The 27,978-nt window shown below is 39.6% G+C and overlaps 1 protein-coding gene across 1 annotated transcript; it reads right to left on the bottom strand.

Moving 5' to 3' along the window:
• Window positions 1–1,432: 1,432 nt before the first annotated feature.
• Window positions 1,433–27,931, bottom strand: si:ch211-1a19.3 (uncharacterized). Its single transcript, XM_022191990.2, has 5 exons — window positions 27,381–27,931; window positions 18,023–18,119; window positions 6,277–6,430; window positions 6,043–6,185; window positions 1,433–2,016 (listed from the first exon to the last, which is right to left on the bottom strand). Coding segments are annotated over exons 1-5 (723 nt in total). The 5' UTR covers window positions 27,708–27,931; the 3' UTR covers window positions 1,433–2,014.
• Window positions 27,932–27,978: the final 47 nt, after the last annotated feature.

The following is a 27,978-nucleotide window of genomic DNA, read 5'->3' on the forward strand; positions in this document are numbered from 1 at the left end:
ATTGTGTTGGTTTGTGTTTCTATAATTTTTAAATAACAGACACATCTGTCAAAGTATTTTTCAATCAGGACATTCAGTGTTTGAATGAAGACGTGTCAGATTCAGTAACTGTAGCGGGTGTTTCAGAAACGCGTTCCATCAGCATATCTACTATTAGAGAGCCGTACTGGATGTGTAAGGAAACTCACTTTTGTGTGTTGTGTGTCAGTGTGATGCAGGTGAGCAGTGTGCGGTGCGTAAAGCTTCGAGGATCGGGAAGCTGTGTGGATGTCCCAGAGGAACCGTCTGTGACTTTAATGTCCTCAAGTGTGTGTAAAACTCAAACACAAACATCCTTCTGTTGGAAAGCACAAAATAAAAGCTGGTTTTTAAAAACTCCACTCGCCTGTGTTTTTATTTTATAATCAGTCTTAAGTTCCAAACATCTCGCTGCCAGTTACACAAACACTGCTTCAGATACTTTTGTATTACAGTAGAAATTAGAAAACTTAGAGATTCTTCACCAATTAAAACCCAATCTTGTTCTGAAAATATGGTAATGTTCTGGCAGCAGGCTCACAGTTGACTAAAATGAGTCACTAGTTATAAAGTAAAAGATTTATCCTGATGAACTTTTGCTGCAGTTGTACTAAAACTAAAGCAGTCACTAATCTTTCTGTCCCTACAGGCATCGATGGTTACTGTAAGTAAATTACTGATAAAACCAGTAAAGTCAGACCGCTGTTCTTTAGTACAAAGATAAAACACAGTTACTATGTTTGGTCATCCCTGAATTACAACCTGTACCTGACTTCTGTTTGAATACTTGAATTAGTGTGAATGACAGCACTGTTTGTGTGCAGTGGGGGATAAATTTGGGATGTACTAAACGTGGTCTCCAATCTTTTTTTCTCTCTCCATCCAATGGCTGTTTTCCTGCACCTGTAATGTTTCAGGTGTTCAATACAGACGAGTGTGTGGAAACGTTTTTGTCATTTCCAAGACTTGTTGAGCCATTTTGGACAATAAGTGGATCATTGTTGACAAGTCTTTTTTTTGTTTGTTTTTGATAAATTGAGTCATTTTGGACAACATTGTGTCACAGACAGTAGAATTTTTTCCCCCCTCATTTTGGACATTTAACTTACTAACCAAGCAGTTAATTTCTGTTACCTTTCAGTCAGACTATAAACAGTTTATCTAAAAGTTGTTTTTTTTAAGCTGCAGGGTGCTTGTGCTTTTCAGTTAGAATACTTTTTTGTTTTGTTTCCCTAAATCCCCCTAAAGGGAGGTGGAGAGTGTCAAAGTAACCACGACCAGCAGAGACACTACAGACACAGCATTTGGAGATCCAACAGGCTGAAATAGACGGGAACAATCCTTAAAGTTTCATAACCTCAAATAAAAAGTGCTGAGGTGATTAGTTCAACTAAGGACAAAGGAAACGTTGCAGTTTGAGAAACTCCTCAGGTTTATTCAGTTAAAAACATCCACCCTGAACCCCCAGCCTCAAACCAGCATCTGATAAAATTCAATAAAAGCTTCTAAGAGTCGAGTCGTTTGTCCACTGCAGTGACAGAAGCTGCAGGCTGAGTTTGACTTTAAAAAGCACAAAAACAAGCAAATGCAATTTTAAAAAAAAAACAAACAAAACAAGAACAATGTACTTGAAGTCCATTCACACACTGATTACAGCTGAGTAGAAACCTGATCAGGAGCAGTTTGGGATTTTAAGCTTATTTTAGTTCAAGGAAACTGTTTAAGAATTTTCCTTTTGGCCTAAAAAGTGAAAAAGCAGCAGCAAAGCTTTGTGTCTGTCAAGCGTGAGGAGTCCAGCGGTCAGTAAACGTCTCAGCTGTGCAGTTTAAGCAAAGTTCGTGTCCAATCATTCATCATACGACAGCGTGACGTGTCTCCATGGCGACCTGCTTGTTTGTTGCGGGAAGTTTGTACAGCAGTCCTTATGTGGGTCCAGGCTCCGCCCCCTCCTGGACCACAGTGCTCGCTGTCGGTGCCACCGTCCGCCACACCGAGCTCCTGAAACACAACACACACATCCACAGCTGTCAGGTCAACATTTTGATGCAGGACTAGTACTGTGTGGTATTAGTACTTTAAGTGAAGTAAAAGATATGAATACCTCTACGACTGTCCTTCCTGTTTATTAAAGTATGCAATTGACAGCTGCATGAATTAGCATAGCTTACGCAGCAACAGTATGACTGCACGTCCCCTTTAAGGAGCACAGGGATCTACACCAGTGGATTTGCTGTGAACCGAGTCTCTGGTGTGTGATTACTAAAACACTGCTGCACTCAGTGTGGCAATGTAAAGTGTTGCTGTCATGACTGTAAAGTTACTTTAGTCAGTAAAAATTCTGTAATGAGCCTTGATACATAGAACAGTTACTGAGTCTGTGTGTTATGTTTGGTGTCCCTCATTACATAATAATACAGTATCCTCCTGCATTTTTCACAGCAGTTACATGAATCAGTTTGTCATGAATCAATGTTAGCAGCAGAAATGGAGCTGGATAAAGTAACTGCAGCAATGCTGATCTCGTTCTGTTTTTTACTTTAGATACTTTAACAATAGTGGAGTTTTGTAGCTGCATTTGCTAAATTAAGGTGATTGTTACAAAACACACAATGTGTGTCGTTTACCTGCTAATCAAGTAACAACAACTGAGCAGTTTAACTGAGAATAAAACTATAGTCAGAACTTATCGACATGAATCCATCGGGGAACCTTAATGATTCTTTACAGAGTGGTTCTAAGCTGGAGGTGTGTCCTGATCCAGGAGGTCAGAGCTGGATATCTGTAACGTCAAACTAACCTGCTGCATATTAAGACAGAAAACCTCCTTCAAACGAAAGGCATCTGTGGTCGCAGCTGAGCCTGTTTTATAGTTTTGCACTGAATCTGTACTGTGTGTGATGCACCATCAGAACCTTAAGTTACAGTGTGTGTAGTTGATGTGTCCTACACTGCAGCATGGCCTGCTCCTTCTCAGGAATGTAACTACATGCTGCAGCGATGCAGACTGTAGCTGTGATTGGGCCACATGGTTGTAGCCTAATACATTTAATGAACAAATTGTAGTATGTAATGGACTATACCTGTATCTGGTTTGATAATAGTTAAAGCTGCTATTGTGTCAGTGTATCCACACGTTGTTTTCTGGTTTTCAAAGGTCACATGGTTATTCAGCATTTATTAGCTCTAACTCGTGATCTGCTCTTCACAACAACTACAACTGGACAAAGACTCTGGAGGTGTAACTGCAGACCAACAGACACCAGCATGCAAATATAAATTCTCTCAACAGCGCAGATTCAGTGCAGGAATATTAATCAAGCTTTGTGGTATTACAGCCGCTTAGTTAGAAGCCTCTTGGCTGGTTAATCTCATAATAACTTTCTGTGGTAAATTAGCTTTCGTGCACAAGCTTTTCAGAACATTTTTATCCCTCCTTCATAGTGTGTATTATTTCCATTCAGGAAGACATGATCCCAAAAGCTAACAGATGTTTGGCTTCATTCTCAGAATCAATGATAGATTCTGATTTTAAGCTGTTTGGGTGCTTTCATCAGGTGATATGACAAGGATGATGGAGAGACACTGAGAACAAGTTGTGATCACATTCTAGTAATTTTAGCAGATTTTTTACAGAAACATTTTCAGGTTTAATGACCAAAAGCTCCTTGACTGAATAACTCAGTGAGCTGTTGCTCTGCAGCAGGTCAGCTCTCAGACTATGATTCCAACAACTGCAACCACAGATTTCTTTTATGGTAATGAAGCTTTTTGAATTTTTTTTATTTTTTTTAACCCATGTGGACTTTGAAAAGAGACAGTAGATTCATAAGTAGTTCTATTCATACTAAAATCCGTCTGCTGCTGACAGTCACATTATTGTTCATATGGAACATGAAAACACACACTGTCCTGCTGTAGGTATTTCTGAAAGCTCTTTTTACACGATGTAGCAGCTGGTTACAGGTTAGACTACAGCATCATCACAGCGATTATTTCTGAGGTGTTCAGCTCAGTGGGCAGATGGAGAAATTCAGAGGATTTTTCAAGAATTTCTGGAGAACTCCCCCGCTGTGGCTGAGCTCCGTCAATAGAAAAGATGTACAAATCAAAGCAGCTCCAAAGTCCTGCAGAGACTTCTTCAATTACAACAGTTTTAATGATGAATACTGAAAGTTTGGAGAATATATTGTAGAGACTCATAACAATTTGTTTAAAGCCTTGTTTGTTTTCCTGGTGACTGTACAATCCACTTGGTCACAAATTTCATACAAACCCTTGTGTACGTGAGTTAGCCTCAGCACAGATGAGACTAAATAAGCAGCATGTTATTTTTCTGTTAATGACATGTTCAACTCTGTCTCTCTGATCTTAGCAGCACAACACAGAGCCGGCGTCCTAAATGATGCTTTACTGCTACCTACTGGAAGAAATCTGGTCTGCCTGCATTTGTGAATTTTGTGACAAACAGAAATTCTACAAACATCAAGGGGACATTCACAAACGTTTTTAGGTTGTAAAATGCTGAATTGACAAACAAATATTGATATACGAGTCACTAATTAGTTTGAATGATACAAGTACAGATTCACAGGTAGAAATCCCTCAGTGTGTATTTGTAGATTGTGTCTTATAAGTTATGAAAGCTTTTGAAACTGTTTTCCTCTCACCTTTCTCACACGATCACAAGCATCTGAAACGTCCTAAATCAAAAGTCTCTTATCACAAACTTTGATTTTTAGTCTTTGAACTATTTTGTCCTATAAACATTACATTTATTAACTCATTTATGTCACAACTTCCTGTGCTTTATGAAAAATTTGGGTATTTCCACAAACAGGAAGTGAAACTCTCAACGTTTCCGGCTGTGAATTTTCCATTTTATCGCTGCAGTGAGCAGCTCTAACCAGCAGGTGGAGCTCTGCTTATTCTCTGCCTGTTTTCATTAGACGGGGACAAGAAACATCCTGATGAACCAGCTTCTCATGTTGGTTCTACATCTGAGATCTCCTAAAATTGTTACTTATCAGAAATCAGTGACTAACACAACAGATCAGTTGTGTCTTTAAGCAACTTTTGATGGATTTCAGGTGCATTAGTTTGCAGTACTTTCAATCAAGGCATTACAACTACACTATACATTTGCTATAGTGGTTGTCATCTTTATGTTTGCATCAACATTGTGTATTGATAAGACTGATTGTACCGATATCGAGTACCCTGCTGTGGAAAGTAGTTTGTTTTGGTTAAATATAAGCAACATGTCACTGCAGGAGTCGACACGGAAGCAGAAAAATCAGACATTTTAACATATTTGTGCTGCATTTCAGAGCTGAGCAGGAGATTTGCTACTTTATTTACATGTTAAAGAGAGATACTGCGGTCTTTGTCTACTTACACACCTACTGCATTAAAAAGATTAATAAAGTTTAAAAAAAGAAAAACACTAAACTGATTATTTTTTTCGATTAAAGATCTCAGAAGGTGTTAAACTTTAGATTCACCCACACATCCATCACATTAATTTAATTTTGTTGGTGATCATTTTACTCACCTACTGCAGGTTCAAAGCATTACCAAAATATGAAAGATATCAATACAATAGCAGGAACAATGTGACCAATAATTTACTGCATTAATATTTAAATCTCATTTCTGTCAGCACTTGCCAGCACTAAATAACAGTAACTCCTCATAGTTTTAATAAATGAGCATGACCTGGATCTGGAAAATCTGCAGGATGTGGAGAAATGAATAAACAGACATTTGAAAAAGAAGTTTTTCAAAGATCCACATGTGAATTTTAAAGAACATCAGAGGTCTGAACTGACAGGTTTTTGTTTTTGCTATAATAAATGTATTTTAGGAGCAACATCAGCAGAGTGGATAATATGTTAAATAAAGACATTTTAATTTCTTTAAGACTGAAATTATGGCTTTCCCTGTTGATACCAGTGAGATGATTGAGCATCATGTGTGACTGATTATCAGTGTTGGGACAGGCATGCAGGCGTCGCTGCTACTTACAGGTTATCAGATGCAGAGAGCTGCAGATGAGCAGCGTCAGCGCAGGAATACCGATGAGGGGGGAGGCAGCCGAGTCGGGTGGAGTGGAGGCCTGCTGCTGTGTCTGCTGAGGAGCTTCAGATTCAGCAGTTTTACACTTCTGACTGTAAACACAGAAACACAATCAGAGCTGCAGCCTCCATCAGAAAATCAATAACTCGTCCAAACGCTGACTGAAGCTCAGTGTGGACTCACAGCTGCTTCTGCAGATACTGCTGGTTGGACTCGCAGGCTTTGGTCTGAGTCTGAGCTGCCACCATCTGGCTGTGAGCTGCTGCCTTCAGGCTGAAGCAGGACTCGGTCTGATGGACGGCCTGAGTCACGTTGTGCTCCAGAGCATCGATGTGCTCTGAGGACGAGACGGAAACATCAGTCAACACGAGGACCAACACAAACAGCTGGACTGACCAGAGCTACAAGGATTAATGAATCAGTCACCAACTAGTACATCATTTTCAAATTATTCTGATGGTCAATTAATCAGTTTGAGTAGTTCTATATATTTTAAACAAGAAAAGCACTTGGAGAGCGCAATACTCCGCCAAGGCTGTGCATTCTCCCATATGGCTTTGTCAGAAATACAGCATAGAAATGCAGCATTTTATTATCATTGCTTGTTAATGATGACCAGAAGTCATGGCAACATAGAATGTGGATATTTAATATAGATGTGCCCACAAAGAAAATGACCTGAGCACAGGTGTGTGTTATACATGTGTACGTTATGTACAGATACTCAATTGCTTGACCTACACATGTGTAAATTGATCTTATAAAGGTCTGCTGATCAGTTCATCACTTTTTGCAAGGCTTTGTTTTGCTAGTGTTAAAATAACCGTTCCCTCCATGCTTATATTTTGAAGGCGTATTTATTGATGTTATGGGCTTTTATTTTGACAGCATTCCCGCGGCACAGGAAGTGTTTATCTAAGAAGCAGCTTCTTGACATGAAGAAGAAGCTGCCAAGAAGTCCGAAAATTCATGCAAGGATGGAAGGAAAGGTCAGAAACACCCCACAATTTAGCCAATTGTGTCGTGTCATTTAGATAAGTCAGTAGCAGGATCGCAATCATGTGATCGTCTTCAGGCAGCTGATGCAGCGTTCAGTTGTCATGGTTACAGTGAAGCCGTGCCGACCGCTACCTCGCAATGGGAAATACTTAACAAATCTGTGGATTCAGATTACAAGCTGCATGACTGCCAAAATCTAATCACTTGGTCCTTGTGTCATGTCTCACGTTCCCTGAAAGTTTCATCCAAGTCCATTGGTCCGTTTTTGAGTGATGTTGCACACAGACAGACAGACAGATTCACGGGCAAACGTACGCTGCGGTGGAGTTACGCCACATAGCTCCACCGCGTTTCTTGGCGGAGTGAAAAGGTCAGTCTAAATGTGAATATTTTCAGATTCTTTCCTCATCTGTGGAAGTGAACTGAATATCTCTGAGTTGTAGATAAAACAATGTGTTATCTTGGCTTTGGAAAATACTGATAAAACTTATCACCACTTTATTTCAATGAGCAAACAACTAATCCAGTAAATAATCCACAGTAATTAGTTAAAATAATTAGTGCCAGTTGGTAAAATTTAAGAGATTTTGCAGATTTCAGTGTCTCTAAAGAAGATCTGCTACTTTCTTTGCCATATTTCACTGAACATGCCGTACTAACTGCCGCAAGTTATTAATAACATAAATAAAACAACGAATCTAAAAAAAAATCAGCAGACTGGTGATGAAAATAACTGTTAGCTGCAGTTCCAGAGAGGTCTGTGTCTCTGTGGTCTGAACCAAAGAACCTTCATGTTCTTCAGTTCAACTTCTGTCTGATCAAAGTTTAAGTTTCTGACCTTCATTATAAGGATCAAGTGAAAACAAATCTGGTGTCAAATCCAGAAATTAGATTTAAACATAGGCAGTCTTTCAGAAAAATGCAGGTGCTCGTGTGTCTGCTGGGCAAAACTAATAGTGTTTTGTTCTTGTTTAACCTGCATATCTAACAAGATCTTAAATCAAAGAGGCTGTGAGATGAACACAGTCATATTTGGTGTGAGGGGCAGCCCAGTGGTGCAACTCTGCAGAGGTTCACATGTTCAGACAGCGCTCTCTGCTGCCTTCTGACCAGCAGCAACACAAGACTGTAAAAATACTAATCACTGGTAAATGCACGGAGACTCTGAGAGAATGCACAGATAAGGAATTATGTGTAAAGTTTACTGCAAGGCCTTAATTTGTAATTCTCTCTGATCTGTAAATGTTTGTATTGTCATATTTCAGTATAAAGCCTTGTTTTATTGTGCTTCTACTTGACCTGTTAAAGTTACTGCATTGCACTATGAATACAAACTCATCACTCCCTGTAACGATTCAAATGAAAAGCCTGTTTTGTTTCAGTGGAGAGAACCCATCCATTACTTAACACGACTTTATTGTGAAATTAACATCATACTAACTGGCTTCAGTGCTCCAGACTGATTCAGACCGACTGATTCACATATGCAACCATTTTAGAAGAGAATTTCACGTGTTTCCATTTATGTGAATGCTTGATGATCATCAGGTTGTTTTTGTGCCCCTCCGGCCGGCTCAGGTACCAACTGAGTTACTAGTTAAAATAAAAGTCTTCTTTTTCTTTTTCACTGTCTCAGTCAGTCCTGCCAGAAAACTGAAACAATCCATTAAGCCGTCATGTTCCGGAGATGAAGCAGTCATAGCTGATTATTTGATAAAACTAAATGAAAAAAGAGAGGAGGTGGCAGGAGGAGAGCAAGCCCTGACTCACAAACACTTGATGAGGAGATTCCAAGTGACAGCAGGGAGACACCGACTGACCCAGTGAAGAAAAGCACTGCTCTTAATCACAAAGGCTTCTGCAGTATTAGTGCTGCAAAATCAAACAAGAAAAGCACTCCGACAGCACAGTATTCTGCCAAGATTGCTCAGTCCTTGTATCATTTTCGACAGTTGTGTTATGCGTGTGTACATTATGTATGGATACCAAATCATGTGGCCTAAATATGTAGTGGGCGGTGGGAATTGACGGGACTCAGAAACACCCCCACAATTTAATCAGTTGTTCCTTGTATGATTTCCGACGGATAAGTCCTGATAAGTCTGCAGCGGTGGATTTATAGTAGGATCACAATCATGTGATCATCAGCAGGCAGCTGATGTAGTGTTCACTTGTCATAGTTACAGTGACGCCATGCTGTTATCTCACAGTGATACAGAAATCTTTAACAAATCCATGGATCCAGACTATAAGCCACAAAACTGAGAAAATCTAATCACTTGGTCCTTGTGCCATTTCAGACCTTACCTGAAAACTTCATCCAAATTCATTGTTCTGTTTTTGAGTAGTGTTGCTAACAGACAAACAGACGGACAAACATATGCCAATCATCACATAACTCCACCACGGTCCTTGGCAGATTAACAAACATTAATCACAGTTTGAGTTTCTCACAATTAAATGAGTGTGATATGAAACAGCCCAGGTAGATCAAATCCAATCACCTGGCTTCAGGTAAAGCTGACAGAGGACTCCTGAGTTCATTCTTTTCAAACTAGCTAGCTTTTACCGAAGCCTACATGTGAGGTGTTTCGGAAACGTGGAAATTGCAGCGTTTATGGACATGCAGATGTTTAGCAGGTGAAAAGTTTAGCCTGTGAGCAGTTTCTAGGAGTGGTGTCAGATGACTTCCAGGAACAGATTGGTGATAAATAAATGTATTTGCACTTCAATATTTTTTTTTTGCAAATATCAAGTCTTGAGTCACTTCCAGTCTTTACAACAATATAAAACTAATGTAATCACATCAACTATTCATCAACCGTTCAACGGCAAGCCAGATTGATTCATACCTCGTTGAACTAAATTATGTGCTGTGGCGAACAGTTGTGAAAGTGGGCAGCACCAGTACTACCAGTGGAAAAGTTGGTCTGGATCCCTGAGAATGCAAGTGAAGTGACCAGCACCAAGAGTTTATCCATCCTTTTTATTAACGATCTGTATTTGTGTCGACCACGCCCAGACCATTATCAAAGACCCTTCTTCTAATTGGATTCTGGTATATATTTTAGAAAATGCAGGCCTCACTCTGCAGCAGGTCTCAGTTTAACCCTCATGCCGTCCTGCCGGTCAAAATTGACCTGTTTTAAAGTTTGAAAATGTGGAAAAATATATATTTTCACAGTGAAACTTCTCATGTCCACATTTTCAACAGTTTGGGGATTTTTAAAAACATTTTTGGTGGAAAGAAGAAATGCCAAAAAAAAAAACCTTTTCTTAAGAACATTCACAAAAAAATCAACCAAAATCCAGCAAAATTTGCTGGATTTTGGTTGATTTTTGTGTGAAGGTTCTTAAAGAAAATATCAGAAGTTTTACTGATATATATGTAATCACTTTAGATATTTTTAGGATTTTTTTGGAAGATTTTTATTCATTTTTTGAAAATATTTGCAGGAATTTTCTTGCCAAATTTGGGGGATTTTTAAAAAAAATTAATTGAAACTTTAAAGGAATTATTGGAATTTTCTTCCTAAAGGTTTTGCAAATTTTCAGAAATTTGGGGATTTTTTTTGCTGCATTTCTGGATTTTTTTCAGACACAAAAACAATATTTTTGGAGCCCGTATATGAAGACAACAGGAGGTTTGAGCCAGTTAGTCTTTAAGTAGTTCTGGCTGCACTGTTTACTGGGAGTCGTCCAACACAGCAACAGTAACCAGCTGATCCTGACTCTGTTTTCCCTGTACTGCTGCTGTTCTGTTCATTTATAGGGCTTGGCACAGGCCTGCTGCTGCATTAACTTATTAGGTAACATGCAGTCTTATCACACAGCAAAGTCACACGCTGCCATGTTTTCTGTACTCTGGTTTGTTTGTGTACAGATTCTGGATCAGATTCAGATTCTCTGAGATCACTGGACCAGTTACTGAGTCCTACAACCTGATCTGATTCAAACGCTGTGACGTTGTTTCACCCGTTTAAACCGACAGTTACCAGCAGCTTGTTCCTGATTTGTGTTTTATTTGCCATTATTCATCCTAAAAACATCTTGAATGCTGAAGGTTCAATTTTTAGGAAGCAGTACAAATATTTCAGTATGTTTCAAATGAAAATCAGCTTCTTTTAGTAGCTGGAATGGAGGTGCAATGCTTTATCAATTAATTGATTTGTTGCCATCTATAAAATAACTGCCAGCTGTGATTATTTGACAGAAAAAAAAAGTCTTTTTTCTTACTTATATTTAAGTTGTGGTCAAAACAAGACATTTTAGGACATCATCTTGGGCTTTGGGAAACACTGATCCGACATTTTTCACCATTTCCTGACAATTTAAAGGCCAAATTAATTGAAGAATCCAAAAAATATTCAACACAAAAATCAACAAAAAATGATTAGATGCAGAACTGACCTTTCGCTAAGTCCCTCCCACAAATGGCTACTGTCCAATCCTACCTTAGCAACTGTAACTAGGCACGAGAGATCTGTCAAGCTTTCAGCAGGAGAGCCGAAGCGGTGTGCGTACAGTACTTGCAAGTCTGACACTCGTTATCCGCAAAGCTTGGAGGGTGGTGTTGATTTTTTTGCATTCCCCAAGCCAAAGACACAAGAAGAAAGGTGCCGCGTGTGGATTAAGCAGTGTGGGAGACGGCTAGCCTAGCTTAGCTAGACTGTATTCCCGTTATAAGGGATATACGGGAATACGGTCTAGCCCTCCTCCATTGACACATTTTGACAGGTTTTCAAGCTCCGAGCAGATCAGACCGAACCAATCAGAGCACCAGAGGCGGGAGTTAACGATGCGTCATCTTCAGGGCCGAGTTGGCGACCGCAACAGAGCGAGGTTTCTCTCGTGCGCTTTCCTCTGTTTTGCACGGGCTGAATTTGTCCTTAAAACCTCAACAAGAAGCAGCTCTTAAAGCTTTTCTTTTTAAAAAGGATGTATTTTTAATTCCGGCAGGCTGTACGATAGAATGCGTAATGCTGCCCTCCACTGTTGAAAGGGAGAGCTTAGATTTTCCTCAGGACCCCTGTACGGCGAAGGAAGCTGTTAAAACTACAAAACATCATGGCAGAAAGGCAATTGCTAGGTCGCTTAGTGATTGTGTCACACATGTGTTACGCTGATTGGCTCTCTCCAATTCCAGCTGTGATCGGTAGTCCCGCCTCTGGGCTAGATTTGGTTCAATGGAGCAGTTCCAGCCTGACTTTATGTGTATTTGTAATACACAATATAAAGGCTGTCTGGTCCCCAGGCAAGGAGACGGCATGATCAGCTGAATCCCTCCAAAATCAATAAGAACACCTACGTCTGTTCTAAGGTAAGTTTCTAGCTAACATTAGCTAACTGTAGCTCTGTGTGTTAGGTCAGATAACATTAGCAAAGAAAGACGTCTCAATGGAAGGTTACTTGTCTTAAAACTTGAGCTACTGTGTATTATTTGAGCAAAATAAATACTGGTGATATATAGAGACAACTTCTGACATACTGGTATAGCATATATATACTAGCAATCTACGGCTCTCCGCCTACGCTCACGTCTGGCTTTGACGACAACAACAGATGAGATTGGTATTGCATTGCTGGGCTTTGCTGTGCCTTAATGGGATCAAGTGTATAGATCAGCCCCACTATATGTGAGCAATATCCTGGCGCGCTGTAAACAAACACAAATTTAGCTTAGCAAGAGATGGGCAGACACATGATGATGACAGTTGACATAACATTAATTTAAATGTATATAATACATATCGGCTTACCCTGCTGTACAAGAACATTGTTGTTCTTGTATATGATTATTTTTGATGTGAAGTGACAATACATGGGGTGTTTGGCGCTTACACTGAGATCAGTGCGTTTTTCCCTCTATTTTAATGTTCTCTTCATTTGCACTCCGCCAACATTTAATTTGGTGAATGTAGTTCTCAAAAGCATATTGGAGACCCTTCTGTCTGCTTCTCTCTGATATCGCTGTAGAATATGTCCAGAAATTTGCACATATCTCCTGAGAAATATCACTCATCGGTACTGCTAAAAACTCCATATTTCATGCTAGGAGGGAAAGCTTGACAGGCGTAGCAACAGTAACCAAGAAACTAACCAGAAACTAATTGACCCTTAGCAAAGGGTCAATTAGTTTTTCTGGATTATGGTGCTGTGCTATTTTTCATCTACAGTCAGGTATTATGTTAGTTTTTCCAATTACTTTTGGTCCCTTAAAATGCATTAGAATTCCTCCACCATTTACCTGATTTGAATGTAAATACCCTCAAACTAAAGCTGAAAGTCTGCACTTCATAGTTTGGTTTTAAATCCACTGTGGTGTTGTACAGAGCCATAATGCGAAAAATTGTGTCAATGTCCAAATATTTATGGACCTGATTGTATAAAACACTAATTTGCAGGAAGTTCTTAATACGAGCTGCCTGGCTGGATGTTTTCTGCCGTGTTGCTGTCAGATGTTTCTCTACAGCTGACGTTTTCACATGAAACAGTGACTGATGTTTATCAGAGCAGGCGGCTCCCCACTAACACAATGCTCTTTTCATATCTCATTCATACAGGAATTTATCGTTTCCTCCGACTGCTCCAGCAGGAAGTCACCTTCATTAAAGTCTTTCCCCGTTTCCCATCAGGCCACGGTATTTGCCCCACTGCTGCTGGAAACTTTTAGTCAGGGAAAATAGCTATTTTCCTATCTAATTGTGCACTGAAAAAAGAACAACTCATATTTAGCTTTAAGAATATTCTTTAAAATGAGCTTGATGTCCTTTTTTACTGACCTGACTCTTCTACTAACATAAATGTCTATTAAATCCGTGTCTGACATTTGTTTTTCGTGGGCTGCTCGATCCAAACACTGAATGAATTGTTTGTCCAAATAGTTGGTGATTGATTCACTGAGTTCAAGACTGGTGGTTTATTAACCTTTTAAAGGTGCCACCTTTGGCTTTAAGATTTTGCGATCAGTATTTTCATTATGCTGTACAATCTTATTACATTTTACAGCATAAAATCAGAATTTTTTTATTTTAAATAGCAGATTAACTGCAAATGAAAATAACTGCTATAAAGAGGGAAAAATAAGCAGGTTCTTACAAACACAGAGTCCAACTGGAGATGGAAAGTGCTGCACTAAATTGCTTTGATTGTTTATTAATAAAACCATTGTTTTCTGGATTAGTTGATTACTTTTTTGGTCTATAAAAAGTCACAAAATAGTAAAACAAATGTTGAGTGTTTCCCAAAGACTAATATGGTGTATCTTTAAGCTGTGGACAACTTAAAGGTACACTTAAACGTACAACTTAAAGATTTAGTTTATCACAGAGGAGGAAAGAAACAAGAAAATATCCAAATTTTATAGGCAGGGAATTTTGATGTTTTTTCTATAAAAATGATCCAAATCAATTCACTGATTAACACAGTAGCTGGTGATTACTTAAACAGATGGCAACTAAATAACAGATTGTTGTACTCATAGAACTTACTGGTAGAAATGTTCCTGTTTTAATCTGGTTTGACTGTTTTTGAGTGAGTTTGTGTGAAACATTAAATCACAGGCAATTTCAGGAAAAGCGAAACACTGGAAGACTATTTTTGTTTTATTAAAATGTGAAACAATTGTAACTGTCCAATAACTGGACTCACAAGGTCTCTGTCCTCTGCTATTCTGCACTCTACTGAAGGAAAATACACATCAGCTGCTACACATCAGCCTTGACAAATGTCTCTCAATTAACAGCAAATTTTGAGTGACTGGACAAAAATATCGGCAACTAAGTCCATTGTCATTTGCTGATACTAACAGAAGTGATTCTGTTGCTCTATATGGACCCAAATTACAGCTGAACAGTTCTTTAAAAGTCGTGTTTACTCCTCATCACTGCAGCTGCTTTGGACAGTAAAGACTAGTTAGCAGCTAGAAGCCAGGCTCGAGTACAGAAACTTAAAGCCAGAGGTCTCCATACCATAGCAACAAGCTGCAAGTCTGGAAAGGTGGCACAGTTCCTTACATGCTTTTAATACCTAAAGAGTTGGGTCAGCTGGAACAGACAGGCTAATTTATCAGAATTATCTTGAGTGTGTTAGTTTTGGATATTTGTTCGGAGGTGTTTCTGACACCAACCATTCATGAACTCCAAACTCAGTCTGTTCTGCATGAAAAGTTATTTGCACATGTTTAAGTTAAGAGTGTGATGGCGAGCAGGCTTTGTAGCCTGCTGTCAATGTGTTTGTGAGAATCAGAATGAGATTAACCCATTTTAAACAGAAGGAAATAGAAAATCAGGATCATGTGGTGCTCAGTGTTAGAACAGCAGGTTGCCACAAACAAATCTATGTATAGGAAACACTGATCTAACGCCATGAGACTTCTTTTTTGAATAGTTTTGGCAGTTGTCAGTTGTTACTAACAGTGGCCAGTTTAAGGATTTTAACATTGTGCCCAACCCTAAAATGTCTGTAAAAGCTTCCGTGTGTCGACTTTGCAGTTAAAGGTAAAAACATACAAGAGAGAGACAGAGCAGCGAAACATTGTAGAGAGAGAAACAAACAGTTTCCTCCTAAATAGAAACAGCAACAGAATGACAGCTGTCTACACATTTGACAATTAAATTCATCCAGTATCACTAAACTTCTGAAAAAAATCACATAATAACTTTGAGTAATTCAATAAAAAAGGACTGTAGCTTCATCAGCTGTCTCAGTTCCCCTGCTTTTAGTTTAGACCATCACTTACAGTCCATGCCCACAAGATCTCTCATTGCCTGTAAGCATCCATGCAATGCATCCTGGTAGAGTCATGATATGTTCTGAGATCCTGAATATTTGCATCAAGGCTACTTACCTACCTAGCTATCATTTGATATCTTTAGAAACTCCAGAAAAACTTCACAACTTACCATGGCACAAATGTTTTTACAGCAGTTTTCAGTTTTGGAAGACGAAGTCCAAATTTGATTGAATAACTGATTAACTAGATAAATGTGCACTTAACTAACCACCCTGGCCTCTGTGGCGGCACACAACTCCTTTATAGTCAGTCTCTTCTGTGCTATCACGTTTTTCTATAATATTCACAGAACTGAGAATGTAGACACAAGTATTGTCATTCTGTAGCTCTGAATATGGGTTATTGGTCTCGTGATAATTACTTATCAGGATTAATATGATGACTGCACCAAGAAAAGGTACAGTACGTGAACCTGCCAAATTAAGGGTTGTACAAATGTTCCCCGAGTTGGTGGTGCTGTTTGAGATGTTGAGCAGAGCTGTGAAGTTCCTCCCTCTGAGCTGTTAGCGTAGCGCTGTGATCTGACTTCAGTACAAGGAAACCCACATTCCACAGGGATGACTGTAACGGAGCTGCAATAAGACCAGCGACGAGGCAACAACCACAGCAATGAGGTTTAAACGTAGTAACCAGACCTGTGTAGGTATCAGGTGTGCTCGGGGTTCGGTGTTTACAGTGTAAATGACATCACACACGATGACTGGCTGTAGCTATGGAAGTGCACAGATTGTTTGTGTTTGTGCTGCAGACAACTGATTCTGACTGTGTGATTGTTTGTGCATAGAATGAGATCTAAATCTAATAGACGGTATATTTTTCTCATACTTCGCTAAAGCATCTCTTCTCACTGATATTCAAGCTTCTGTCTCTTTAAGGCCTCATACTGAAAGCCCAGTCTGCTCTGATTGGTCAGCTGACCTGATGAAAGAGGCTCTAGTTAGTGGATCAAGGTGGACTGTGCTGCTTATTCTTTCTTAAAGGGTCAAACTTTCTGCTAGGAAGATGGTATGCAAATCAGTTACATGGTGATGCAAACAAGAAACAGAAGAAAAGCCTGGACTTTAAACGACCAAAAAGCAGCTATGTGACACACTGTAGATGAGGAGGAGCCAAAGCAGCAGGACATGGCCTCCTTAAGACAACATCCCAGCGTTGCTTAGATAACAATCCACATTAGCTGGTACCATTCAGGTGAGTTCAGTTTCACCTAATACAGCTAGCTTTGCTGGCTAATGTAAATAGTGTCTACTGCCACTGGATGTAACTCTGAGTCTATGAATATGTGGATTGTCCTGCAACGTCCTTCACCTCCAGTGGTGACCAACAGTGAAGGATACATTGTGATCCTGAACACATCTCCTGCTAACAACAAAGTACCAACACAGCAGGACTCGAGCTGGATGATAAAACGATGGCAGAAAGTTCCCGTGATAGACACTTAATCAGTAGAAACTAGAATGTTTGATAGTTTCATCTTAATGCATCAGATGCAAACCACCATGAACTCAACGCAAAGTTTGGTTGCAAGAACAAACTCAAAGCACCTCCCAAGATCATAGACAACAAGGTCAACCTTCTTCCCTTCCTTTTCTTTCAACTTACTATCCTTCTATCTTCCTTTCTCAATCTTTTTCCTCATTTATTTCTTCTATACCGTGTTTAATTCCTTGTTTCTTTTGTTGCCTTCTTCAAAAATTATTTATTGTCTTTTTTATCATTTCTGTTTCTTAAGTCTTTTCCTGTCTGATGTCATTCATGTAAAATGTAATCGGTGTGAACAGGATTATTTTCTTCTAAGATTTCACTGTCTTTTTTTTTTTTACTTCTTTCTTCATTACTGATTTTATTCTGTAAACAGATGTGAAATCATAAGACTCTGCAGTTCTAGAGATTTCTAAGTACAGTTCATTTTTGTTCTTGTGTAACACATTGTTTTACATTTGTGTTTCTGACTCATTGCTGCTCGTCTTTCTCAGAGCAAAACTCGCTCTTTTTTTTCTTACCGACCAATCGCGTGTATTTATTTACTGACTCACGGGTCGTCATGGTAACAGGTGGGGGAAAATGCAGCTAAGAATACCACTGGTGGCTCACTGAGAAAGTCTCCTTTCATGGCAGTGATGGAGTTTTTCCTACCTTCCTGCAGGCTGATTTGAGCCGTGAGGTTTGCCTCCTTCTGACGCAGCTGCTCGATGTCCTCCTGCAGGACGGTGATGTTCCCGTTCAGGATGACCTGTAGCACAAAACAAACACACACCCCCGGAAAAAACACGTGTTACTAAGATCCTGAAGGAAAACACGCTGAGTGGTTAAAGGAAAGGATCTCCTGAGTGTTTGAAAGTTGTACTTTCACACTCTGTTATTCTCCCTTCTCCACATTTGCTGGTTTTTAACAACAGATCTGGACTGAAACTACACTGAAATGACCAAATCCTAATGCTGCAAGATCTCTAACTAGTAGCAACCCAACAGTACACAAAATTCACGGATCTGTATGTTTTCAATACAGCACTGAAAACAAAAAGAGCTGCATTAAATCACATTTCTGGTTTTTATTTCTAAAGAATGAAGGCATTCATTGAGATGCTGCATCACTAAGAAGAGACTTCTGTGCTGTTTACTGTCAAGCACAAAATAAATAAGTGTGCAACATGTGTTTAAAATGACCTGAAATGAAGTATTAAAGCCAGCAGTGAAGTTTGAGCTTTAGATTCATCGTTATTCATTGATAACTCATTTAGAAAAAATATAGAATTGCATTTTCACATGGATTTCCCCTCCACACTCTGCTACATTCCTGCTAATGTACAAATCTGTATTAACATAAGAAAATAATCTTCTCCTGCATTCAGAGCAGCTAAATACAAATATAACTGTGCCGAAAACTCCTAACTTGGTGAATATCTGCTTATCAACTCAGACAGGTTTTGGGGTTCATAGGATAAAACGCAAATACAGTCCAAACTTATATAACTATTTTAGTCTTATTCAAAAGGTATTTATTTTCTCAGAGAGGTGACTTCATTCTAGTACTACCTGTCCTGAAAAGTGATTTTATCTGACTCATTTTCAGCCCCCTCCACAGTAATAACTAAAAACAACCTCCTAATTTTCACTGTGTCTATCCTGTCATTTAAATCCTGTCCCTGTCATTTTAAGCCAATCTCGGAGCTTTTTCCATCTCTAGCATTCTATCAGCTCAGTGTGAAATTCTGCTTCAGTGTGAAAATGGAAGAAGTGACGAAAACATGTTAACAGCAGCGTACAGGTCCATTTGGAAACCAATAAGATGGAACACATCAAAGATGTCAGGAGAGCTGCCGTCCTGCTGTTCTCTCTGAGCCTCAGATGTTGTCAAATTGGTGCTATTGTGTCATTTTATTCTGGTATTAAAAGCAGAATTCTCTGTTAGCAGCTCGTGTTTGCAGTGCTTCATGATGACTGTGATTCTAAAGAAAACTTAAAAACAGGACAATTCTGAGGCATGTTTTGAGCATTGATTCATTTTCTTTCTGTTCTGGTCTGTCCTGCTGAGGACCAAGCCGAGGTTCATCTGTCCTCATTGGTTTAAAGTTTCAGGTGTGTTTCACCTGTAGCCACGCCCAGCTGTGATGTCACAGTGTACTGCAGCACACGTGCATCACTACGGCACTGGGAGCAGAACCAGAGATGGTCTTAAATCGAGTTTAAGTTTTTTCTGTTACTATTTTTAGAACTGCAGTAATCAGTCCATTAGTGGTGGAATAATCTTCTAGAAAAATTATGGTTTTGATAATTATTTATTCTAGTCATTTCAAAAAATACATGAAATGTAACAATTACAATAATAAAAAAACTAAAGATTTCTTAAAACTGTAATGTTTTTGATGTCCTTATAGGGCTGCAACTAATGATTTTTGTCACTGTCAATTAATTTTTCAATTGCTTTCTTAATCAAGTAATTGTTTGATCGATAAAATGTCACAAAATGGTGAAAAATATCCATAAATGTTTCCCAAAGGCCGGGATGATGTCTTCTGATGTCTTGTTTTGTTTACAAACCAATGATTTCATTGTCATAAAGTGGCAAATAAAGCTGATTCTCAAACTGATTGATTACCACAAATGACGCGCTGCAAAGACATAGTGAATGCTGTTTTCCACAAGCTCTACTGCACAAACTGATAAAATAATCTGAAGACTAATCAATAATCAAAACAACAGTTAGTTGAAGATCTAGTTTTTTGCAGTAAGAAGTACATTGCAGTCCAAATCCACATAAATATTGTTCTGTAACCTTAGTTGGACTGTGAATGCAGGAATGTGTCAGTATAAAAATGCTATTTGCAGTGTTTTCAATGCATCGGTGTCATTTGTGTTAGGATGACCTTCTACGTTTTGTATTTTAAATCAGAGCTCGTAATAAATAGTCGTTTCCACGTATCATTCCTGGTTTATCAGTTATTTTTGTCAAGAGTGAAGACATAACTGAACTTTATCTGTTCTTTCCTTGAGACAAACTCAGAACTCGTGGACTGTTGACGGACTCAGAGAGGCGGTCAGCTGAACCAGATTGTGTTCTCAGAGCTGAGGTGGTGACTGAAAGCAGGGCAGCACTGTCTGTCCACTCGACGCTGGGAACAGCTTTTCGAAACATTCCTTTCATCGAACGCAGCAGTTATAGTTAGATCAGCACTTAAAGGAGCTGTTCAAGCAAACATCTCCATCCTGAAAGGCTTTTGATAACAGAACAACATGAAGTGGACAGTGCTAATCATATTACTGATGCTGTACAGTGGAGATGTGGTCATTATGCTAACGGATACTTTAGGTACCAAGTCAGTGTCAAACTGCTGAGATCTTGTGGGTACTTGAGTTTCTCTGGTCCTGCAGGTAGTTAAGTAAGCGTAGATGCAGCAGGTTCTGGACAGTAACCACAACATGTGCAGATGCAGCAACAAGAACACTGCAGGAGTCACAAAGGGAGATATTTCATCAGGAAAGAGTTAAAGACAACCAGCAGCCAGAATACAAACAAGTGTCAGAGCATTTAAAGGAGGCTCAAAGAAATCCAAGCAGCTCAAAGACAAACATCCAAATCTTAATACATAATTCATGCTGAGAGAGTTTCAGCTGTTACTTTATATCAACAGCATGTCATCACAAAGAGTAACGCTCCACACACAAAGCTCACAAAGGTTAGCTTTTTAGGCTAATGTAGAAACAGCTCATAATGTTGCGTGTCTTCTTTTACTTCTACTCCTGGAACCTCTGCTGCGTTCTCTACAATCTTCTAAAAGAAAACCTGAAAAATCTTGCTATAAGGGAAATCCAAAGCCTACTGAAGGACTAAAAACAATCTGAACACCTGGAGCTGCTCAACAGGATGTGATGTAGAGGAAGAGTTATTTCATGCTCAGGATTTACATACAGTAGCCGTTGAGAAAAATCAAACTACAGCTGTAGCTATTCCCGCTCACTGACACACTCGGTGGTTTCTGATCTTCACGCAGAACCCTAGACCTGACTGAACAGCTTAATACTGACACTAGTGGTTTCTGAGACTGTAGCATGGCTGAAGAACCAGAAATAGAGCAGCAAGTTGTGGGAAAGACACTTTCAGAGAGTTGGAATATGTCACTGGAGTTAATGTGCAGAGTAGTGTAAAATGTCTGAGTTTGTAAAGGTTGTAAAAATGTAAATAGCATTGGTAACACTCGTGAGCACATTGAAAACTCTGAAACACACTGAATTTTTTAGTTTTTCAATTTTTGTCAAATAAATAATTGCACAAATTATTTTTTTCTTTTTATGGTTCATGGCATTATGACTGTACTATATTGCAAAGAGGACATTTCTGAATTTTCTCGACTTCTAGCCATAGTTGTGCTGTTTCCACAGATTTGTAGGACTTTATATTGCAGTAAAAAATGTGACAGGAGCAAAAACTACCCATAAACTGCTTGCAGTTGGGAGGGGTCAAATTATAAAATTAAATCACAACTGACATCATATGGAAAACATACAGTCTAAGGAAAAAAGTTACCCAGACAGAACATAAAAGCAAGAAAAGCAAACAGATCCACTGAGACTTTCGCAGCTAATTAACATTAAAGATAAAACTTAGAAATATAAGGTGAAATATGTTCTCAGAGCTGCAGGTGGAAGCTGTTCTCAGTTACAGCTTTTATTTTGTAGGAGTGGTCACATCTCTGCGCATAGACATCCATCCATCCTCTATACACCGCTTTATCCTCACTAGGGTTGCAGGGGGTGCTGGAGCCTATCCCAGCTGACTCGGGCGAAGGCAGGGGACACCCTGGACAGGTCACCAGTCTGTCGCAGGGCTACATATACATTTAGAGTTATCAATTAACCTCAGCATGTTTTGACTGTGGGAGGAAGCCGGAGTGCCCGGAGAAAACCCACGCATGCACAGGGAGAACATGCAAACTCCATGCAGAAAGATCCCAGGCCCAGGCTGGGATTTCAACCACTACTCCACTGTGCAGCCCTGCGCATAGACAGATGAGAGTAAATAGTAAAGCTGAACTTTGTGATGACCTGAAGGGGTTAAATGATATGAAGAAATGGTTCCAGCAGCTTGAAGTTCAACACAGGAAGCTGGTAGGAGGAAGAAACTAACTTTGTGTCTTTGGTGTTTTCCGGAACGTCTCCTGCGTGATATGAACGAATATCCTGTTGTTCAGAAAGTGAACTGTGGATGTTCACTTTTTGTTACTCTAGGAAACATTTCAATGTGAGAGTTGTAGTCATGTATTTTTATGGATTCATCAGCAGTCTTTCAATCTCTGATACAACGGCTACACTTCTGTTTCCTGTTTTTCTCGCTATAGCTTAACATAATTACTGTAAGACTGATGCAGGAGTTTTGACACTTAAAAACAATCTGATATTGATATATCTTTCAATGTTCATTTTCTGTGATCACCTCTAAAATCTATGAGCTCATCTGAGAATTAGAAATAAACAGCAGTAATGCTTTACCAGACTATACTTAGTTGACACTTTAGCCTTTTCATTGTGCTTCTGACAGTTCCACATTTTGTACACAACTACTAAATTTTGCAATTAATACCTAAATACTATCAAAATAAATTAAATAAAAAGACAAAATGGGTTAAGGGATTATGAATGCATTTACACAGTTTAACTGAAATACCTATTCAGGCTGCAGAACCTGTTATCTCACAATGTGCAGAGCTACAGTTAATCATCAAGTTTCACTTTTAATGCCCTGGTATCGTTTTCAGCCAAATGAAACACCTATGTTCAGAGGAAACCTGTAGAAAGCTTCTGTATACAACCAATCAGTAGCTAACAGCAGACAAAAACAGTCAGAGACAAGCTGGAGAGTACAGTGCTGCATTTAACAGCTTAAGAGCTGATATTTCCCTGAATAGCTGGTGGAGACCAAAAACAGAGCTACAAGATTACGAATGCAGGTGGACACAAAGACAGTTCTAAAAAATAATCATCATGTTGATCTGTGCTGTCTTGTTGCTTACAGCTGGGTCTATTGAAAACGAGAGAAAACATAATTTACAGCAAACTAAACTATATAATTTAACCATGAGAAACTACACAGGTATGTACTGACACTTTTAAATGGGATGATGTCCTTATTTGACAACAGGTTGAACATATTAGCACAAATGGTGAGGATTTGTCACCTGCAGTTGAAATACATCATGCTGCAATGAAGGAAACATGAAACTAGCAGTTGAGACCAAAAACTCATTAGGAAAACATCTACAGAGGTAAGAAATCAAGTCAGAAGTAGCCTCATGTTCTTGTAGAGATCTATATTCTCCTTTTAGCAACCACAGGAGTCGGCCCCCTGCAGGTTTACGGCACTTTTCAGACCTGAAGGCAACGGCCATCTTTTATATATAGTCTAGTAAGCTTGACGCTATTAGTTGGTGCAATCAATGACGATAATGAAAATGTGTTGACATCAATATTTTAAGCCAACACAGCATCAAAAGTTTTGGGCTTCAGTCATTGGTAAAGTAATGAATAGATAGACAACGGTCATTAGCTATAGCTCTAAAAGTTTATCTTGTGTTTTGGATTCTGCAGAGACCTCAGGGCCAAAGAACTGCTGAGATCAGATTTTTCTACCAAGGCCACTGACTGAAAGGTCACTTGTAGTGTTCATATCTAAATATGGAACTGGGACACCACTTGATTAGTGACGCAAACACAGTCTGAGAATGAGCATTAATTTCTCACCGATGGCAGAGTCCAGTGTTCACAGTGAATTCTGGGTATTGTAGTGGAAGCTAACAAGCAGCTTGTTAAATCTCTGTTAGTAGGAAAACGGGATTCTTCTAAGAAATGCTTTTTGTCTTTTCACATTTACTGTTACTATGAATAAAAACTAAATCCACAGTGATGAGGCCAGGGATTCCCTGCAGCACATGAATCCTGAGATTTTTACTGGATGAGTCGTCATGAGGAGAGGAAAAAGTAAGGAAGCAGAGCAGGAGGGAGGGCTGGGGCAGAGGTGAAGGCGAGGAAAAGGAGGAGTGGCTCAGGACGAACCACAGGAGGAGGGACAGATCTCTGAGGGAGAGTGAAGGCAAACACTCACTTTTTCCAACCAACTACTCTCAGAATGTAAAGTTGGAAATGTTGGGAGGACTTAAACTGCTCAACATCTCCTTACAGTTGAAACACTCGGTCTGCTGGGAGGGAGCATCTACTCAGTCTTTGTACAGGCGGGAAAATAACGTGTCCCAAAATGGAAACAGTTGGTGGGAGAGGAGGGAGGAGGTCAGTGCAGAGAAGAGTCCACTTCTGTTCAAATCAGAGCTCATTAACACTCAGAGAAATCCATGTAACTCAAACACTGATGAGCTGAAACCAGAGCTTTCAGCTCAGCAGCTTCACTCTGGACGAAACTTTTAAAAGCCTGGCCTCTGTCCCGTGTGTCTTTCTGCAAGTTATTTATTGACATGACTAAGTTTTTTCTGAGGACAGATGGAAGCTGTTAGTGTTTTGGTGAGATGGGTGTGGCTGCTTTGGTCAGAATTTGCCTGATAGATTGAAAACGTTTCCATTTTCAGCATCAGATTAGTATTAAGTTTGTAATTTGAGTCAAACCATCAGTGTTAAAGAGTCATTTAGGCTCCGTTTGGACGGGAGTTTGAAATTTATCAATGCATGCTGGGAAGTTTGCCGATGTGCCTGTAACTCTCAGAGGTTCATTCAGCTCATCATTTTATGCTCAGAGCTGCTCCTAGCTCTAAGTCCTGAAGTCTGAAAACAAAAACAAGACATTTAAGGCAAATTGTTAAGAATTAGTCTTGATCCTTGATCAGGTTTCTTTACCATGTTTGTGACATTTTATAGATTAAACAATTAATCAGTTAACCAAGGAAATAATGAACAAATTAATTAGCACTGGAAATAGCTGTTCATAGCATTAGTTTTTCCACCATTTAAAAAGTAGTAAACAGAAAGACCAAAGTTTGTGCTCCCAGACGTCTAACATCAGCAGCAAAACTCAGTAAAGAGCCCTTTGTAGTAACATGAGTTCAATCCTCAGCGGTTGATGAGTCTGACTTTCACACCTACAACTGTTTGTCATCTTGTAAGTCACATTTTGTTTTTAAAGGATGTATTCAACCAACGAAACTTGGTGAACTGAAATCAGCCATACTCTTAAGAAAATGATGAGTCACAAAGAAAAAAAAAATCAGGGCTGTCTGAGAATTAACTTAATGGGCCACAGTGAACTGAGTGTACTCCACCTGCTAGCCTTATGAGCTTAAATGAATTCAAAATCAATATCAAAAGCTACTGTTGGCAGCATATTTAATCATTTGAACCTCGTTCTTTTATACTGAAATGATAAAACCAGCACTGACCAGTGCATATCTGCCCATGTTTGTATGACTTCTGAAAACAGAACTACATCATCTGCTGATCCCAGCACGACAGCTACTGAGGAAAATGACCCAGACAAGTTAGCCTGAAATTTGTAGATTGTCTGCCATGTTGTTTGTGTGTCAAGATTACGCTCAATTTTTACAACATTGTTTGAACAAAATACAGTCAACGACTAAACATTCAGCTGACATTGAATAACTTACAGGTTGGGCCAGTTCAAAGCTATGGAAATGGGGTGTTCACAGGTATTCTGTTACTCCAACCGCCGAAAATAATGATTGGTCCTAAAATGTCGTTGATATGAAGCTTTGTTCCTCATGCTGCTATCACAGTTGCAGCAGAACACGTTGACCTGTGTGATGTTTACGATATTTTTCAGTTTGCAGGGTTGCCTTGATGAGGTGTAAATGTGAGGCGAGTTTCACAAAGGAATGTTAAACTGGTCAGCAGCAGACCAGTATAAAATGTGTTTTTAGATCACTCTGATGCTCGTCAACACAATTATCCAAAAACAAAGACTGACTATTTCAGGCCCATAAAGTTAGCCACCACTAACCACAGGCTAACTCTGAACTCAGACCTGCATTTCCATGGTAACACTCAGTCACACCTGGTCATTGAGTTAAAGTATATTGGGCCAAAAACAGCATGTATGCTGTTACCCTTTCAAAGTTAAGAATTGGTGACTCATCACCCTCATGCATGAGTCTCACATCAACAACAGCCTCATCTGACACATAATCCATGATAACCAAGATTCAGAATAACTGCAATGACTGGCAAAAATTCTCAAATCGTGTTTTCAAAGGAGTCCAGCTTCCCCTAACTCCCTTGTAGTTCATATTCTGTCTTAAAGCACTACTTTGTTTCATGAGTTCATAAAGGTATGAGTAATATAGTTGAGATGGAAAAACATATTAATGTTTTGAGTTGCCTTTTGATTTATGTGGTGCTCCTGAGTTTTCAGCAGTGCCACTGGTGGAAAAATTTAAATTAGAGCCCTATGTTATCGAATTAAAATGTTGCTTTTTTGTCTTTTTGAACGAAGTTACGTAACTATGACTGTAATATGAGTGATTTTACAGACCTCTGTTTTACCATGAAATGTGCTGAATACTGAAAAATATTCTTGTGAATGTCATAATTCCAGACACATTTCTCAACTCCAGTGACTGCATGTGTGTGTGTGTGTGTGTGTGTGTGTGTGTGTGTGTGTGTGTGTGTGTGTGTGTGTGTGTGTGTGTGTGTGTGTGTGTGTGTGTGTGTGTGTGTGTGTGTTTGTCTGTGTTTGTCTGTGTGTGCAGTTTTTAGGAAGGAAAAACTTGCAAAATCTATAAACACAGGAATGCAAACAGCTCCAGCTGAGACTTTCTTCTCTTGGGAAAAAAAACTTACATTTCTGAAAGTGTGTGTGAAATCTTCCACTAAATCTAAATTTAATCTATTTAATCTATTATCCCATGTTGTCATGAGATGCTGACTCACTTCTGGAACATTCCTAAAAAAGCAAACTTGTCCCCCCACCCCAGCTTGAATGTCTGACAGTGAATGCTGTATATTTTTTACTGTGTGTAATTAAACACTATCTGTAACTCACGTTTTCCTGCCGACACTCTTCCAGTGTAGCGTTGGTGGCGTTGAGGTGTCCCAGCAGCACCAGGATCTCAGCTTGCTGACGGGCATACTTCTCCCTCTCCTCCTCCACCATCTCCTCCAGAGCCACCTTGGTCTTGCTGAACATCACCTTGGCTCCCTCCAGCTTCTCCGTCGCCTCCTGCAGCTCGGCGCGGCACTGGGCCGAGCCCTTCAGGTCCGGAGACGTCGCCCACACCACAATGACGATTAACGAGACGATGGACCAAATTGCCAGCACGCCAATCAGCAAGTTCTTTGCTGTTTGGGAGGACTTGGGGGAGGCCGCCATGAAGGGACACCTGAGGAAGAAGGAGGATGGAGTTGATGAAAAAGAGGATGAGGAGCTGTGGAGCGAGCGGCTGCTGTTGGTGAGTCTCTCAGGTTGAAGTGAGCTGGAGTTTCCCTTCAGGCTGGGCAGGGAGGCAGCGAGGCAGAGGAGGGGCTCCCTCACAGGGTGACAGGAGGACGGCAAACTCACCCGCTCCTCCCTTATACACCACCCCACCCCAAACCTCACCCTCCTCCTCCCCTACATGTCGGTGTTACCAAGCCCAGAGAGG

This window comes from Acanthochromis polyacanthus, chromosome 4 (genome assembly GCF_021347895.1).
Source record: "Acanthochromis polyacanthus isolate Apoly-LR-REF ecotype Palm Island chromosome 4, KAUST_Apoly_ChrSc, whole genome shotgun sequence".
NCBI classification, from domain to species: domain Eukaryota; kingdom Metazoa; phylum Chordata; class Actinopteri; family Pomacentridae; genus Acanthochromis; species Acanthochromis polyacanthus.